The following is a 12291-nucleotide window of genomic DNA, read 5'->3' as shown; positions in this document are numbered from 1 at the left end:
GTGTCTTCTCTCAGCACTCCTCCCCATCGCTTATCAGATGTACGTCTGCCACCTAGTGGCCGTTCTTATGCCATTCAAATTGCTCTCAAGCCTAATCCATTAGTGAAGAGTTGCATCAGCTCCTCCTTTAGCCTCTTGTGTGCAAAAAAACGTAGAACTACATTGTTGGGCATTGTTGGATTTTATAAAATGCATAAATACATTTTTAGTATTGAATGAGTTCATTTAAAAAATGTATTTAGAAGGTGATAAGCATTCTCAAACTTTTATTAATACCAAATCCTACTTTGTGGAATCCGACTCAGCACAGTCGGGTCTGGAACCAATAAAATGACTGAATTTTCATAAACATTTGTCGTAAAAAGTGTACATAATGCCATTCAGTTCAAGTCATTCCCCGTTTTTGCAGTTGTTTTGGCTGAACTCCATTTCTACATTAAGATATGCCTTTATTCGTCCCTCAGTGGGGAAATTTGTATAACAAGTACATGGTGCCACAAATAACCCCTGCTTTAGTGTTGTTACAACTACTCAACGATGCATCCTTTACATAGCAGACAGCGTTTGGGTGGAGATGAAGCTGTGATGGTGCATGTACATATAATAACATTTGAATTCAGCAGAGTCCTGTATAAAACACTACGGCTATGGCTTAAGTTTTAGCCATATAATGCAATAGTCTGAAATTGTACAGCACGTGTATGTACTAGTAAGACTGGTAAGGTTTCTAATGGGATGTCTGCACACATTGCTACTGAAGTTTCACGGACTCTAATGCCTGTCTTGTCATGGAAGATGCAGTCACCCATGCCATTCCACCTACTTTTGGAACATATTTTTATCACACTGCGTTCACAGACATGGGGCAAACGGCGCTCTTATTTTGAAGGCAGGTAGTGAGTTCTCTGTCTCATCTACTATCTGGCCCAATGGCTGGACAGGACAAAAAAAATAAATATAATGTCTCCTCTTCACTTCATGGGGTATTGCAAAACCCTCCTTACATTAAAGCAGTGAAGAAATACTCACCCAGCCCGAGTCACACGCACAACAACATTAGCATGCTAACCTAAGCTTACCCTGCTATATTCCATTCCGAGATTTCACCAACCTTTGCAGGTGTTTATGGCCATTTCAACCTGTTTAGTCTCAATCCCACTGACCTTCCTTAGAGGAAGCAGAGTCGGAGGACACATATGGACAGTTCCATCACCATGACTTAAGTGTCTTCATCTTTCTCTTTGGGCTTTTCCCTTCAGGGGTCACCACAGCAACCTCAGCATCCTCATCCCTGCTACCTTCAGTTATGCTTCCTGTCTTTTCCTCAGTATCTCTAGACCAAACAACATCACTGGACACATATGTGGACAGTACCATCACCGTGGCTGAGGTATCTCAATGGCAGAGCTCCGGGCGTGGCCGAGTTGTGCTCTGAATACCTCAAGGCTCTGGATATTGAAAGACTGTCTTAGCTGACACGTCTCTTCAACACTGCGTGGAAGTCCGGAACTTCGGCTGACTGGGGTGGTGGTCCCCCTCTTTAAGAAGGGTGACCGGAGGGTGTGTTCCAACTGTAGGGGGATCACACTCCTCAGCCTCCCTGGGAAAGTCTATTCCAGGGATCTGGAGAGATCAACCAGATGACGTAGCATGCATTATACACAGTACATGTTCTACTACTAGTCAGCATCCAGTTTAGCAACCATTAAAAATACTGTACAAAGAAAAGAGACACTTGAAAAACAGCCGACTTCAAAGTACCACAATAAAAACTTAAGTCAATGACACCATTAGTCATTTAGTCACGCAATAATAAATGAACAAACAAGTCCTTGAATAAAAGACATTTCCGCAATGGAGTTCATGGCACAACCGGAGCAACCAAACAAGTAACTTTTCCACACACCCTAAGATAGCGGCTTCAAATACCATAGGTGGCAATGGTGAAAGGTGTTGCAGCTTACTGCATTGCTGTTTTATCCATCAGCCACAAGGGCAAGTGCTGACATTTCATTATTGCCGCACATCGCAGACAACGAATCAGGAGGGGACTGCTATTGTGGGACGCAAGTCCAGCGTTCCAATGGATACACGTCACAGTGTTTTTTAACTTGTTGTTTTCCTTCTCTTTCATTGCCTTGTTACTTGCCTCTTCAATCTACTGCCGTCTTTAAACTAAGGATCGACTGATACATCGGCCGGCCGATATATCGAGCCGATATTTGCATTCTTTAGTTGAATCAGTATCGGCCGATACGCGTGTGGGTTCGCCGATGTATTTTTCCTCCGCATGATTTACAAACAGGCACCCGCCGGGCAGCAATGTGTTGCCGGAGGACCCTGCAAAACATGCAGTCGCGGTACCCCTCCCCCACTGCAAGAGTGGTGAATCACAACAAGGGTACACTTTCAACTTTTAATTAAACTTAGATGGAATATTTCCACCTGCTTTGAAATAGGAATCCTGAACGCCAAGTGCATGCAATATTTGTACGTGCTTGAAAATATAGTTTAGTTTGTGGGTCTGAAAACCAGGAATGATGCTGAATGCTTCATCTTTAAAAGTCATCTTTTAAAAGTAGTTGGAGGCTAATATGTACAGCTGTTACGAACACTGCTTTAATGTCAACGTTGGCAATTCAGTCCCATGGTGTTTGGAGGAGTTTCATTCAGCGAACGCCGGGCTGAGGTTAAATGCGTGTCGTGTTGTGTTTGTGCGTGTTCAGAGAGAGTGCCGAACGAATTGGAGCAGCCGTGTCTGCTAATCAGAGGTCTTTAGCGTGCACAACACAAACTTTAATGATGAGAGAAATGTTATATATATATATATATATATATATATATATATATATATATATATATATATATATATATATATATATATATATATAATATATATAATATATATATAATACTAAATTGTGTCAGTGTCATGTGTTTGTGTGTGTGGGGGGGGGGGCTGGGTGCGTCTCACTGCAGAGGAGCAGTCATCATATCGATGTCAGATAAAACTTAAACTACAACAGAAAGGTTTTGCACGTGGTTGAATATTTATTCCTTTTAAAGTTGATAATGCCGTTTAAATGTGTGTTTAAGAAAGCTGAATCCTACTGTGTTCAGTGTTTACATTTCAATAAATATTTGTTTCAACTTGAGACCTGTAATATTTGTTATCATTGTCATTTTTTCATGTAAATTGAGCAGCAAAAGCAGCATCGGACACAAATATCGGCCCGAGCAAAATCGGCCATCGGCTAAGGGTGATGGAAAAAAATCCCTATCGGTCGATCCCTACTTGAAACACCCGCTTCCTTCTTCGTCCTCTGCATGGGTGATGTACATGCATTCGTCATGTAAGCAATTCTTCGAAGCAGATGAATAAAATCTAATAATTTTTGTAATCGCGGTACTTGAATTATTCGAATAATCGTTGCAGCCCTAAATATATTACAGTAAATATTATTTTATTATAATACTGTAACTTTTCCATATAAATCCCACAGTTTTGTGGAATAATAATAATAAATAATAATGTTTGATGCAAGCTGCGATTTGTCCTACTTTTTCGACGGTCTTTGAACACATCATCTATGTTCTTCGATGCCCAGAGAGATGTATAGATGTATTCAAATGTATTTTCCTCCTTTTTCTTTCACCTCCTATTTGCTCCCAAATGCTGATGCTATGTGGGAATGCATAAAGGTAAGATTTGATGACTTTGAGTTCTAATGTGCATCATTGTGGTAGCTCCATGCTAAATGGCTAACGCTAGCACAACACTGGACTTCAGCCACGGTCGTCACATTGACAGCCCGTCAATAGCAGCTGGAACTCCAATTTAGCTGGCAGTTCAATGCAAAAATCATCAGAGAGATGTAAAAATGTGAAAAGCACTGGTTAGTTGGGCCACTCTTATGCCAAGGTAGCACTGTATATGACAATAAAAACAATACCTGCACTGCTCCAGCCTCTGGCAGGCCATGTAATCCGTGATAAGTCAAACACAGCGACAGTAGATACAAATAACTTTGCAGGGCTCGACAATAACGATGTACCGATGGCCCGATGCAAGTTAAAACAAAATTCGGGCACGTAAATCCAATCATTAATATTCCCGTCGGGCAAGTGCACTTTAGCATGCCGTACTGCCAAGAGTTTTTTTTAAAGTGGTTCTTGTTGGGTGTTGGTAAAACACGGACTGCGTAATTCCGCTGGTAATTTGCAAACCAATCCTTGCAAATCTTGAAATGGACCAATCAGAATCGTTCATTTAGACCGCGGTCCCTAATCCACAATCCGCATTTTACCCACACCCGTTCTTGTTCGCGATCAACCAATCAGCGATCGTTTTACGAGGAAAACATCTATCATGGCCAACATCATGCCAACATCGTCTAATTCTTCAACAACTTCTGAAGGAAAACACCAAAAAGTGATGAAGCAGTGCCTCCTAAACAAGTATTTTATTAGCGGCAGCAAATCAAATGATGGCAAAGGTGAGTGAATCACGTTGCTGTGACAATTTGAAGTGGTCACAATGAAACACCACCCATTAGATCCAATACCAAGTGCTGATTTTGCACAAGCTGCAAAATCAGTTCAATTTCTCTGTGTATTTTTCTCACCTTTGCTTCACAAATCATTGTTTTTTCTGGATTAAAAACACTTTACTAGTACACAAATGTGTCAAATGTTTCATTGTGGTGCACAACTTATAAATATCACTGCTTACTACGACTACGATGTGTAAGGTAGTATGGCATGCCATGTTAACATACATCTCCACAAATTTTCAGACATTCCTCCAAATACAATGCATCAGTACTATTATCTGATGAATTATCAGCATATATTGATATATGATATCATTATGGCAGTATTTTCATTTTACATGGGGCAAGTTCGGGCAAGTAGTTCTCACCTTAAGGATTCCCCATGGGCAAGTAATTTTTGTTTTTAACGTAGAGCCCTGCTTTGGTCTTGCTACGAGAGCCATCTGCCAGGGCTTTGAAGCTAACTTTACCAATCTAAATATTTCCCATCAATATTTGTTCCAGCTTGTGGGTACAGAGTTACCATGCTTCAATCAAACTATAGTGGGGACCAAGGGTCAAACAAAAACACCATAACTCCATATAAAATGGTCAGAGCACAACACAAAAAAAAAAGGTGTAACATTGTTAAACTCAAAAACCAAGAACTATGTTACTGCTGCAGTGACATCTCACCACACCACTGTGGCTAGCTTGTATCTTTATCACACATTGGCTCCCAGTGCCTCAGCCACGAGCCAAAGTTAACGCTACATAGTGGAGTTTTTTCATTTGGAGGCTCTGTGCTAGGTAGCCTTCCTTTCTATGTTGCTATGTGAAATCAATGCACCCATGAAGGAAGTTCCCCAAATACACCAAAGTACTACATGCTATCATGAATGTACCCGTACTACATGCTTACAGCAGGGATAGAAAGTAGGGTTGGGTGATCATTTTTACATAGCGGGATAAATTCTTCCAATTATATGAAAAAGACTGACACTGGTATCAATGACAAATGGAACCAAAGAGTTGACTGCGTGCCACGGCACACTGTATTGACGCAGTGGGCCTCACATGTACCACAGCATGTAGGGTCCTATGATTTCTGTGGAATTGGCCTATAAAACCTGTTAAAAGTGGGTGGAAATTGACATAATATGAATGAAATGCTGTTCGGAACGCATCTACTCCATGGAACGCTCAATCGTGGCACAATCATTACAAACACTAAACTGCCTCTTTCCAACGTGCAGAAATGCTGATAACCACCAGCAAAAGTTGGCGGAACCTCCTCTTACGCAGCGTGACTAAAAACTAGCGGGGTTAGCTTAGTTCAGCATGCGAGTGGGGTTGTGTGAGCGACTTGGGCTCAGTACATCTTCACCGTGTTGTGTTTTGAGTGAAAAAAAGACGAGAAGCACGTTTATTCTTGCAACCGACTCGCCTTCCAGGTATTCTCAACACACACTGAACACATAAAATAAGATGTCCGTTTTCCCCACGCCGTCTAACTGTGTAAACAAGAAATATATCCAACAGATGCGGTTGGAATGACACTGGCAAGCACAGTGTGTCATGAAGCATGAAACGCAGTCAGCAAGCACGTATACATTTTCCACGTCAAAAATACTAAATACTTACTGTGGTACACACTAAATGTTGACTTCTTGATGCCTACCAATTATCCAATAATAATAATAATAATAATAAGCTGGCATTGGCTCTGGTCGCCCGTGTTACGCTAGACAATGGATGGATTCATTTCAACTTATTTTTTATTAACACTGGGATTTCTGTAATGTTGGACTTTACAATATCAGGGAAAAACAAATCCAATTCCCTGGTGTTAAGACATGTCTATTTGTATTCTATTCTATTCTACTAGAGTTGGGTGATATATATTATATACCCATATAGATTGTTCCAATGATAAGAAAATGACTTATATCAGTAGAAAGGATACACGTGGCGGATATGTAAGATGGATGAAGTGCTGTTATGGTGAGGAGAAGAAACGTTGGTGTGTGGAAGTATTTCATGATAAACACTGAACAATCTCCTCTTCCAGAGCCTGAGTGAAAGCTAGCAGGGTTACCTTATGTGGTTGTGGATGGATGAGTATATTTTCACCAGGTTGTGTTTTAAGGCTTTTATGTTTTACAGTTTGAAGAAACGCAAGAAAACTTTTATTTTTGAATGTAGATTGTCTTATGCACATTCTCCACACACGGAACATACTTTCATGACTATCCTTCAAAATAAACGCATAGCGCTTCGTTTTTAGCCTCTTTGTCAGTGGCTGTGTTGTGGTATTGGTGGTTGACAAAAAAGTACAGTTCAACAGCACCTCCAACTGTGACCATCATTTGGCCGGCTGACAGAGTGACAAGTGTGAATGCTAACCAAGCGGCCACCAAAGTGGCTGTCTTGAAAACATTTTTGGTCCTGCCCGTAGTACCAGACTACAAGTGTAAACACCCCTGGTGTAACTTGGCGACCGGGCCACACTTTGGACACCTTATCACCCTCACCGTGCACTCCATCCCAGCAACACATTCTATGCCACTGCTCGTGGACAAAGCTGATGTTACTTTTCCATCCCAGACAAAGAAAGCATGAAACGGAACATAAAAGTGGAGTTTGAACAGACAGAAGGAAGGGGCTCCGTGTTGGGTGTGTCGAGATGCAGGATTTTTATGTGCTTCTCCTAAACAACTTTTCCTGACAAATAAAACAGAGTGTTGTGTCGCTGTATGGGGAAAATGCTACCTTTGATAACGTTGCTGTAAATGGTGGCTCGGAAGTCCTCCCGGGCTTGTTGGTCGAAGTCCTGGCCGTGGATGATCCGCATTTGTTTGAGGAACGTCGACTTGCCGCTCTCGCCCGCGCCCAGCAGCAGGATCTTCACCAGCCGCTTGACGTACGTCTTCTCCCGGGAGAGCCGCCGGTCGATCTCCTTGGATCGGCGGACCTGCTCCACCTCGCCGCTGCTGAGCAGGCAGACGGGCAGGCACACTTTGAGCACGGACCGCGTCGGCAGGAAATCCGCCATGTTCGCGACAACTTCATCGATGCTAATTCGGTGCGCGGTCGCGGGGCGCAGGCACGGGACCAAGCCCCTTCCCTCCATTCAGGAAGTAGACTGTTATCGTCTATTTGTCTGTGGACACACTTAGATCTGCTCCTCGCCGTCAATACCTTATCTTTAGGCAGCTTTACCTTTGTAAAAACGATGCATTTATTGTTCACTAGTTTGCAAACTACTTTTAAAGTATAACGCTCGTTTAGGTAGCTAACAGCGACTCCGTGTATTTCAATTGGCGGCCTCGGGGTATGTAGCTACAAACTCTATAACGACATACAACCCAACTTCAGGACTTTCCGGTGACAAAATGGATATTTTACTACAGGCTCGATGTCACATAAAGACCTTAAACGACCACTAAACAAAACTTTAAACTCTTTAAACCCAATTTGATGATGGGACGCCGCCTCCTAGCGGTTGGAGGCGGTTATTGTGTAACACTTTTCCTGAATAGAAGAAAGCAGCTTTCTCATTGGTCCTTGCCCTTTCGGGCTGAGCCGTGTTGTGTTCACAAGCATCGGAAACAAGGCGTCTTGGTAAACAAACTAACAAGCCGATTGGAATAGTTAGATTCCAATTTATTCGCATTTCACATGTACAGCTTTTTGTACAGCTATGCCACCTCAGCAACATTTCATGTAGTAACGAATCCATGCTAGAATGGACGTCGAATAATCATCATTACAAAACAAAACCTAGAACTATTGCACCGAAACGACAATGGAACGTCGTCCTCTAGTGGGTGATTGTGGAAATTGTGGAATCATACTGTATTGTGGAATCATCGGTCCATCACTAGCAGGTTAGAGATTGCATTCACAGATATACAAAATCTAGAATTACCAATTCATATGCAACAATATGTAGACATAAAAACGATAAGTAAAAGAAATGTATATAATACTCAATATTCCGACTTTTTTGGAAGTACGTGAAGGCTCCATCGGTATTGATCATGCACATCCCCTCCAGCGGCAGCATCTCTACCCGTCACACACTCATACACACACACACGCACCTCCCAGTTGCATTGAGTGTGTGAGCCAAAGTGGAAATTATTATCGGGCATCATGACAATTAGAAACACTCTCCGGGATCACGGGCAGAGATATCGACCACGGATGGCCTGTCTGAAAAAGGTAGGTTATTCTCATCACATCACAGCAGCCTGCGTGGCTCCATGGCAACACATTCGGTCAGCCTCGTGGATGGGGAAGAGTGTTATTGTGTCAAGTAACACCATATTGACATACAATACAGGCATGCAAATATCATTAGAGCACCTTGTTTCTTCATTTTATTTGTTCATGTTAATGTTAACGTCTGGTTCAGCTAAAGGTATTTGTTTGGACAGATATCATGAGCTCATTAGAGTTTCATTTAAGAGATGATATCTGGCAACTTACAAGATTTTCTTGGTCATTACCAAAATCACTTATATTCCTATACATGAATAACTCTTATGAGCTATTTTTGTTGTCATCGTTGTATTTGTCCAAACAAGTGTACCTTTAGTTGTACCAGGCATTCAAATGAACATGAAACAGAAGAAACTAAGTGCTCGAAGCATTTTACCATGGCTGTATATGATATATAATAACATAATAACATGTTATGGTTCGGAGCATATGACCTCTGGCTATTAATAAGGTCATTGAGTTTAATAGGCATTAGGCCAGGATCAGTATCAGTGCATCCAATCCCAGAGAGAAGTTAATCCAGCGTACGGGAGCTGATCATCACATCACTCAGAAGGTAATAGGGGTACCATTTATTGACACACGTCTTATTGACTGAAGTCTAACATTGCTCTTTTCAGGGCAGGGTTGATGCTCTATTCAGTTTAGTAAAATTATGGTGATATAGAACTTGGATTAGCATAATGGTACAAAAGAGACAGGCCAGTTCTTATTACATAATTACAGCCCTGAACGCTATCCTGTCTTTGCTCATATTAGATGGTAAGATGGAATAGTCCATGCACGAGGAGGTCGTCACATGGAATAGTCCGTGCACAAGGAGGTAGTCACATGGAATAGTCCATGCACAAGGATGTCGTAAGATGGAATAGTCCATGCACAAGGAGGTAGTCACATGGAATAGTCCTTGCATGAGGAGGTCGTAAGATGGAATAGTCCATGCATGAGGAGGTAGTCACATGGAATAGTCCATGCACGAGGAGGTAGTCACATGGAATAGTCCATGCATGAGGAAGTAGTCAGATGGAATAGTTAATCTATGAGGAGGTAGTAAGATGGAATAGTCCATGCATTAGGAGGCACTCACATGGAATAGTTAATCTATGAGGAGGTAGTAAGATGGAATAGTCCATGCATAAGGAGGCACTCACATGGAATAGTTAATCTATGAGGAGGTAGTAAGATGGAATAGTCCATGCATTAGGAGGCACTCACATGGAATAGTCCATGCACGAGGAGGTAGTCACATGGAATAGTCCAAGCACGAGGAAGTAGTCATGTGAAATAGTCCATGCATGAGGAGGTAGTCACATGGAATAGTCCATGCACAAGGATGTCGTAAGATGGAATAGTCCATGCACGAGGAGGTAGTCACATGGAATAGTCCATGCATGAGGAAGTAGTCAGATGGAATAGTCCATCTATGAGGAGGTAGTAAGATGGAATAGTCCATGCATTAGGAGGCACTCACATGGAATAGTCCATGCACGAGGAGGTAGTCACATGGAATAGTCCAAACACGAGGAAGTAGTCATGTGAAATAGTCCATGCATGAGGAGGTAGTCACATGGAATAGTCCATGCATGAGGAGATAGTAAGATGGAATAGTCCATGCATGAGGAGGTAGTCATATGGAACAGTCCATGCATGAGGAGATAGTAAGATGGAATAGTCCATGCATGAGGAGGTAGTCACATGGAATAGTCCATGCATGAGGAGGTAGTCACATGGAATAGTCCATGCATGAGGAGGTAGTCACATGGAATAGTCCATGCATGAGGAGATAGTAAGATGGAATAGTCCATGCATGAGGAGGTAGTCATATGGAACAGTCCATGCATGAGTAGATAGTAAGATGGAATAGTCCATGCATGAGGAGGTAGTCACATGGAATAGTCCATGCATGAGGAGGTAGTCACATGGAATAGTCCATGCATGAGGAGGTAGTCACATGGAATAGTCCATGCATGAGGAGGTAGTCACATGGAATAGTCCATGCATGAGGAGGTAGTCACATGGAATAGTCCATGCATGAGGATGCAACTCTGTGCATGTTTTCTCCGAAGGTGATGACACATCAACACCATCTTCTTGATGCGCCAAAGCAGCTTATGATTTGGAAACAAACGGCATTCACAAGTGTGTTGTCCCCCAGCTTCCTCACATCTGTTGTCATGGTGACCACCTCCCACCCCTTCCCTCATGCCTCCTTCTGCAGGCGGAAAAGGTGCTGCTGGAGATGCAGGATCCAAAATCGGGAGTGAAGTCACAGCTGCAGCGACTGGTCATCACCACCATACCGCACGCCATCACTGGTGAGCACACGCATGCACTGATGAGGCCGTCAGTGTTGTTGAGCAGCCGTTTGAGTGTACAATCAGGGGATAATGGATGAGGATCTTGAGATTCCATCTCCATGACAACCTGCTGGATTCATGGGGGAAGTGAGGGAGAAGATATCAACAGAGGCGAAAGGACATGCACTCCTACTTCTAGCTAGCTGCGTGTTAGCTGCAGGATTTGACATGCAGCAGCAGGGCGTCTGGTATTGCCATCAACATGAGGGACAGATGCTTTAGTCCAGTGGTTTCCAAACATTTGACTGTACCCCTTCAGACATTTGACCTGAAGCCATGTACCCCCTACTCCTGCACACTTCAACAACATCAACCTTATTATGTTCATCAACTTGAAATATTGATAATATTCATAGATAATTAATTGGTTCATTCATTCATTCATTCGAAGACGAGCACTATCTGTCTTCATCATCAACATGTCCTCTTCAGGGGAAGACATCATGGCATGGCTGAGTGAGAGATTCCAAATAGACACACAAGGTGAGTTGAGGGTAACATTTTGAAAGGAATCATATGTGAAATAATAAAAAACAAACAGTCAGAATAGCACCCCCCTGTGGTTGTGGTCAGAGGCTAGGACTCTGGGCTCCATGTTGGTGGCACTGGGCTACGTCTACCCTCTACAGGACCATAAACGCTTGGTCCTCAAGTCAGATGCGTCACTGTACCGCTTCCAGGTAACACGAGTACATGCAGTGTAACTTGACACTTTTAAGATTTGAATTGTGAGCTGGTGTTTGCAGACGCCATACTTCTGGCCTGTCCAGCAGTGGCCCGTGGAGGACACCGATTATGGTCAGTGTGGTGAGCTCACGTTGAAGCGCTTTTCTGTCCCTCTAATATTCCTCCCTGTGACTGCAGCAATCTACCTGGCCAAGAGGAACATACGCAAGAAGGGAATCTTGGAGATGCACGAGCAGGTCAGAAGCGGCCCACGGACTCCAGAGCCAACCTTTATTCATGTTGTGTTGTTGTCCTCAGGAACAGTACAGCCACCTTCACAAGTGGATGAATCACAAGTGGGACTTCATAGTGATGCAGGCTAAAGAGCAGTACAGGTAGGTGCTGTCGGTGGGCGTGCAGGAAGTCGAAAAAACAAACCCCAGTAATTC

The 12291-nt window shown here is 42.8% G+C and overlaps 3 protein-coding genes across 4 annotated transcripts in view; 2 read left to right on the top strand and 1 right to left on the bottom strand.

Moving 5' to 3' along the window:
* The window catches only part of LOC131126088 (guanine nucleotide-binding protein subunit alpha-13-like), a 23799-nt gene extending 15759 nt beyond the window's left edge, over window positions 1-8040 (bottom strand). The window contains exon 1 of the mRNA XM_058068276.1: window positions 7305-8040. Within this exon, the coding sequence (XP_057924259.1) occupies window positions 7305-7665 (361 nt within the window). The 5' untranslated portion in view covers window positions 7666-8040. The remainder of the gene's footprint in view (window positions 1-7304) is intronic.
* LOC131126084 (glutamate receptor ionotropic, NMDA 2C-like) overlaps window positions 3685-12291 on the top strand; it is a 100891-nt gene continuing 92284 nt past the window's right edge. Inside the window, exon 1 of the mRNA XM_058068268.1 lies at window positions 3685-3702. The gene's annotated coding sequence lies outside the window, so the exon portion shown is untranslated. The remainder of the gene's footprint in view (window positions 3703-12291) is intronic.
* Window positions 7522-12291, top strand: part of LOC131126087 (regulator of G-protein signaling 9-like) — a 22780-nt gene continuing 18010 nt past the window's right edge. The window contains exons 1-7 of one of the 2 annotated variants that reach the window (XM_058068272.1): window positions 7522-8759; window positions 11038-11134; window positions 11609-11659; window positions 11750-11856; window positions 11923-11974; window positions 12041-12099; window positions 12161-12237. In XM_058068272.1, coding sequence (XP_057924255.1) covers window positions 8691-8759; window positions 11038-11134; window positions 11609-11659; window positions 11750-11856; window positions 11923-11974; window positions 12041-12099; window positions 12161-12237 — 512 coding nt within the window. In that variant the 5' untranslated portion in view covers window positions 7522-8690. The remainder of the gene's footprint in view (window positions 8760-11037; window positions 11135-11608; window positions 11660-11749; window positions 11857-11922; window positions 11975-12040; window positions 12100-12160; window positions 12238-12291) is intronic. The other variant, XM_058068275.1, reaches the window with a different exon arrangement.

The sequence above is a fragment of the Doryrhamphus excisus genome, chromosome 3 (assembly GCF_030265055.1).
Source record: "Doryrhamphus excisus isolate RoL2022-K1 chromosome 3, RoL_Dexc_1.0, whole genome shotgun sequence".
NCBI classification, from domain to species: Eukaryota; Metazoa; Chordata; class Actinopteri; order Syngnathiformes; family Syngnathidae; genus Doryrhamphus; species Doryrhamphus excisus.
The sequence above is the reverse complement of the archived record's forward strand: the minus strand, read 5'-3'. Positions and strand labels throughout refer to the sequence as shown.